Raw genomic sequence first — 6,259 nt, 5'->3', positions numbered from 1 at the left:
GATGGCATGGTACTTCTTACAGATTACACATGGCTGCTGGCACATGTCACCACACTAACAACTTTAGGAACACAATGCACAGCTAATTAGACACCATCATGGCTGTTTGGGGACAGAACAAGTTACAATTACTCTGGGAAGGGCCGGGTAAGAGATACTATACAACCCTGAGTCATCACCAGAAGGGAGAGAATGCAAACTTACGCACATAAGAGTCTTCAAGATAAACTACAACGGCCTCTATGTCAGACAGGAGATCCACACTTAGATACCGAAGACATACATGTGTTTAGGCAGCTCCGAACAAGACCACTGAAGCTGAGGGTGAGAGATACACACACATTAACATCCAAAGAGATTCTTACAGCTCTCCACCTGAGAGTCCCTGTGGCTATTGGTTCCAGGTGTGTCTTGGCAGGGGGGCAAACTACAATGAAAGTAGCATAGGTACCACAAACACACTGATTTGCTATTCTTTGGGGAGGAACCTGGAGTTTTGGGGGGGGGCTGATCTAGGGTTGTAATGGAAGGCATAACAAGAGAGCTGAGAACTGTTATAAGCCAAACTTCTTAATCCTTGCACATGTCAATCTTACTACAGCGCAGACGCATTCTTAACTGTCTTATTGTCTGAGTCAGACTTACATGCATACCATATTGCTTATTCTGTACTAGAGAAATGTGAGGCATTTCTGATGGGGAAGTTACATGGTGGATTGATCTTCATGGAATTTGGAATATAGGCAATCACAATATCACCATCGCCATCCGATGCACCATTATGGCCACCATACCCAGTCACCATGTCTGGGAGACTTGCCCATATTTATTTATTTGATTTGGTTAAGGATTCACCTATCCAGTATGTACTCTGCTCAGTACATACCTCACAAGATTCCTTGAGTGGAAGAGTATGGCATGGAGCCATGTGCAAAAGAGCCAACAAAAAAGTACCTCCCTAAATCCTCTTCCTCCTAGTAGGGTTCTATCGGACATCCAACATTTACCCTCCAGAGTGTTGGCCATTCCATATGTTTCCTTATAGATAAACACTGATGGAAGATTTTAGACATCAGATTCGATACTAGGCATTTTCTTGTACACGCGTCTATTGCTGCAGGAATTTAAAACCCTGGGGGTAGAGTACATGTTATTCTTATTTGCAGCATAAGGCATAACATGCTCTGAAATATACACATCACTGTGGCCCCGACTGTCCCTGGAGCAATATGATGCTGTTGACCTCAAGGATGACCGAAGATAGCTGTCATTTACTGTCTGGGACGGCAATGAGTGTTTGTAAGGGTCCGAGGGACATCTCCCAATAACTAAGCGCTGGTCATCCCCATACGTGTGGAGAAAAGGATTGTCGGAGGTGTGGTCTGGCAAGAGAGACTTGCTCCTCTTGCTGTCCTCCAGACCTTGGGGGAAAAGGGAGCTTTTGTTCCCCGAGAGTTTGCTTGAGGGGACACTGAACAGGCTTCCATATAAGTTGCCCTCCAACAGCCGTTCCCTGTCTTTGAGGCTTATGCTCCGGGAGGGCCTGCTAAGGTCTATCTCCCTGGGTTTGTCGAGAATGTTATCATAGGAGTGCTGTCGGTTAATCCTTAGCTTGTTCTTCTGGAACTGGAGGGCGTTGTTCTGTGACCAGTCCTGCTGGTAGACCTCCTCCCGAGTAGCCGGGTTACCTGTCTCCTGAAGCATCTGGTCCTCATCAATGTCATAGAGGTTCCCCATCCGCAGACAGGCATCACACTTGAAAGGAGACCTCATGGTAAAGTGGCCCGAGTACGTGGGCAGGTTTGAGAGGCAGCTCCTGCAATGTGTGGAGTTCTGCCTGTACCGATCACTGCCCTCACTGTGTGGGGAACCCTTGTCTTTCAAGGTAAAGTGCTTGGCATAGAGTTTATACTGATCATTGTTGGGAAGCCCATCTTCATTGTGTAGTGGGTTCCTGTTCATGGGCAGCGTGGAGTCCCCCTTGCGGAAGTTCTCATTGTGATCTTGGTAGGTATCTGGGAAGCCCACATTCTCAGGGAGGGCTATGTTCTCAACGAACTGTGGAGGATCTAGGTGGAAGCTGGGCTCCTTCTCACCATCGATGGTGTAGATCTTATCCCTTGGAGAACTTGCTTTGGTTTTCATGTAGGTACGTTCAACGTCGCTACAGTCCTTGGGGTATTTAGAGGCCATTGACCTTTTGAAGTTATCCTTGGTCTTGTGGTTCTTATTGTTATCTGGCTCCCTGTGGCATGCGGCCCGGCTTGAGGTTTCTGAGATGTCAGAATGTGCTACCTCTTCTGGAAGATACCTAGGGCTCTTCAGGGAGTGGCTCCTATTCTCTGTGGTCTTCTCATCCCTCTGGGAGACTGGGTTCTGGTTCAGAGAATCCTGGCGTAGAGACTCCATGGATTTCTTCCAAAGCTGCCGAGGTCGAGAGTTCCCTTTGGCTTCAGTGCTGACAGCCACCTCCACCGTGTTAGGGTTGGACTCGTTGAGAGTGAGAGGGTGCTGTCCTTGAAACACATAGTTACTGAGGTTATCCTTGTGCCTGTTGGCCACGAATGTTTGGAGTTCGTTCATGTTGTCCCCAAATATGCTGTCCTTCCCTTGAAAGGACCTGTTGTCCGAGTATATCAAATTCCCCTTGTCTGAAACCATGTCCACAATAAGCGACCCTCTTTGGATGAAGTCAGTAGCTCTTTTGGGTGAGTCCATTCTTGAGGAGTTCATGTTGGACATGTTTGAGATGTTTTTGGCTGACCGAAGAAGCTTTAGCATGTTGCTCTGTGACCCAGTCAGATTGAAGTCTGGAGACTTCTTCTTTTCTTCAATGTGCACACCATGGATGCAACTGTAGATGCCCTGTAAAGGAGGAACACAAGACATACATCAACAGCAGAAACTGGTATGACGTCACTTGCCCATCTGAGATGGACTGGCAAAGGTGAAGCACCCATGAATTTCTTGAGGGACACACACACACACACACACACACACACACACACACACAGAGAGAGAGAGAGAGAGAGAGAGAGAGAGAGAGAGAGAGAGAGAGAGAGAGAGAGAGAGAGCAATGGGGGAAGGTTTAATCCATTCCAAATCCTGATTATCTTACTTCAATAGGTAAGATAAGTTGTAATGAACCAGCAGTGTGGTGTACTCACTGTGGTATACAGTGTGATGTACTTACTCAGCATTGAAGCATTCAATTAAGACTCAGAAAGTAAACATAACTCATAAGTCTCAGAAAGTTCCTGAAACTTACATGACTCACAAGACTCTTCTAGATAATACAAGCAGTAACAATTATTGAGGAGAGTCTATGACCATTAGAGCGGGGAGACTCTCTGAACATCGGAGCTGCTTGCATGTTATCAGGAAGCTCCAGTATTAAAACTTTCATCATTTGTCACTCATGTAATGTTGGGCTTTGGTGATGCAGCTGTTATTGAGTCATCCATGCTACTCCAAGCAGCCCTTCACCCATACTCCTTAAGCGACATCCATAAACTCACTTTTTTGCTAAATTAGACAGGTGGAATCATTTCGTTGTCCCATCACCAATGTCCTATCTTGGGGTGAACAGATATTTGTTCACATCTCTCAAGAAAAAGCCACACAACAATCAATCCTATATTATTACTCTGGCTCAGGGTACTCTGACACCTTTGCAAAAAGTCACACATGAAATTTAAGAAGTGGTATCAACTGATATTTGTATAACTGTACCTTCACAGTAGCATATAAGGATTCTTTATTGATCTTTACCACACCCAGATCCAGCTCAGATATTTACTGAAGGTTATGTCACCTTTGAAATTTAAATGTCTGAGAGTTAGTTATTGACAAAATCACCACAAAGGGACCACCATTGTTAATTGTTTTCACGAATTACCAAAATGACCTCTGCACTCATGCCAAAGCTATCAATCAAGGCATGTGACCCATGCATGATGCCAATCATAAAATATTTCCTTCCTGGGTACATTGACTATTTAAGGAAGACACAGACATGCAAATTCATGGAGGCCTGAAATCCTTGCACTAGAGAGGCTGAGTCACCAAGACTATGAATTCAAAGTCATATTGGGCTACATAGTGAGAACATGTCTAAAAGAGAAAGCAAAAAATTTGGTCCATGGAAGGGGATTCACACTTGTTACAGAGATAGAGACATGATGTTCCAGTGGTTAATATTATAGGTCTTGCCTTCATTTGGAGATATCAGCCTAAGACTAAAGCCATCAGAGTGAGATGATAGACACAAGGGGAAGAGAAAGTCATGGTCTACAGTGCTGTAAACATCTACTTAGGCTTCTTATTTATTTATTAGATGCAGTAGAACTGAATTTTCACTGCTATTGATAGGGTGACACTGGCATATATTTAAATCTATCTATGAGATAATGAGAGCAGGGAATCCTGGGAAAGTAAAATATGACCACTGCCATCTCAAAGTCGCCTCATCTTTTGTACATAATTCCCTTTCTTTAAAAAAAAAAAAACTTCTCTTACTCAAAACTAGCTGTTTTCCTGTTGTCAGGGAAAGGGCTATTTGCTCATGCTTCTGTAGTAGGTAGACCATTAATAACCCTCTGCTTTGTAGCCTCCTAGCTTTCTCCTACTCATGTTCAGACTTTGGCAGCCATACCGAATGGAAGCAAGTGGATTAAGCCTGTAGAATTTGATATGCCTCCTCCTAAGATGTCCAGGAAGCCATCCTGAGAGTGGATTCATGAGGAAGACCTGTCGCTGACTTCGGCATAGAGCAGTAGAAAATTTGTGCCATTGTGACTCTGATCATGGTGGTTTTATGGACCCCCGTGGCTGCATCAAGCTTAACCCAAGAGGGATGCTCTCAGAACTGTGATGTCTTAACTCATCTGTATGGTTGCAGCTTACTGTCTGAAGACAGTCTCCGCTCCAGCCGCACAGAAATGCTACACACAAAAGATGGCCACCATAATTTCAAGCAGCCTTTGCTGAGATTGTATCAATCTTAAGCTCCTTACTTAAGGTCCAGAGCCAGGTGCTAGCAGTCTGACAATTCCCTTCTTCCTTCTTTTCCCTTCCTCTCTTTTCTTGCTTCCCTATTTGCTTTCCTATCCCGTTTCCCCTTTCTTATCTTCCTTCCTTGTTTCTTCCTTTTCCCTATTCTATCACTTTCCCCTCTCTTTCTGCCTTTCTATCCTTTCCTTTCTGCCTTCTTCCTTTCATCTTTCCTTCCCTTCCTGCCCTCATTCCTTTATCTACTTTTTTCTCTCCCTCCTTCCCTCCTTCTGTTCTTTTCTCCTCCCCAAAGGCCTTATCTACCTTGCTTCCTCCTTTCTTCCCTTCTTGGCCTCTCTTTCCCTCCTTTCTTTCCTCCATTCTTTTCTTCTTCATTCCTTTCTTCCACTTTATCTTCAGTCTCCTCAGTGTCAAGAGCAGTTAATTGGCTATTGATCTTGTGTAGTGGATAGAAACATGTTTTTTTGTTTATCCCAAGTATGGGATGGGGAACAGACTTGTGAGAGAGCAGGTAATGTTTATCCACTTGGAATACAAACTCTCTCATGTGGGGGCTTGGTTTTTGCCAGCTGAAAAACATCCTAGTACAGACTCTGAGCGGACACATATATATATATATATGAGCCCACAACAGGAGGTTGGGGCTTTTTTCGGTCTTGGTATTGCTTGGCTGTTCATATCTCCACTTCGAGATGCACCAAGACAGGACTGATCCAGTGAAGGCTTCCAGGTTCCAGGCTTTGGCTGCTATTCCAGGTTCCAGCAGCAACTTTGGAGGAATTGTTGGTCGGCTGAAACCATGCCAACTATGCCACAGGAATGGCTCCCAGGAACTGAATTCAACAAGGTCTACTTCTCCTATTCCCCTAAACTCTTTTGTTTCCCATCTAGGGTAGGTAGGTTGTAAGGGAGGTATAAGCATTTAAAGAACCTCAAATAAAGTAGATTTGGAAAAGGTGAAGCCTACACTCTTGCCACAAATCACACCCCACCCTTGCTCCATGGATGCTGGAACATGCAGACTGTGGACATACAATTAAGCCCTGTACTTCATAGACCCTGTCACATTAGCCTACACTCCATTAGTCATATAATATATTACATGTAATCTAGAGACTGTCTGCACCCATGGGTGAAAACTTGATGTTTCCTCTATGTCAGAGCCAGCTACGGTCTTTGCCTCCTCTTCTTTTTGTATTATGAAAAGTGTGGGGTTTTTTCTAAATTTGCAACTTCATTCTAATAC

At 44.4% G+C, this 6,259-nt stretch overlaps 1 protein-coding gene across 1 annotated transcript in view; it reads right to left on the bottom strand.

The window, feature by feature from the left end:
* Window positions 1–507: 507 nt before the first annotated feature.
* The window catches only part of Grin2a (glutamate ionotropic receptor NMDA type subunit 2A), a 398,907-nt gene continuing 393,155 nt past the window's right edge, over window positions 508–6,259 (bottom strand). The window contains exon 12 of the mRNA XM_051167318.1: window positions 508–2,865. Coding sequence (XP_051023275.1) covers window positions 1,066–2,865 — 1,800 coding nt within the window. The 3' untranslated portion in view covers window positions 508–1,065. The remainder of the gene's footprint in view (window positions 2,866–6,259) is intronic.

Source organism: Acomys russatus, chromosome 25 (genome assembly GCF_903995435.1).
Source record: "Acomys russatus chromosome 25, mAcoRus1.1, whole genome shotgun sequence".
Classification (NCBI taxonomy): Eukaryota; Metazoa; Chordata; class Mammalia; order Rodentia; family Muridae; genus Acomys; species Acomys russatus.
The sequence above is the reverse complement of the archived record's forward strand: the minus strand, read 5'-3'. Positions and strand labels throughout refer to the sequence as shown.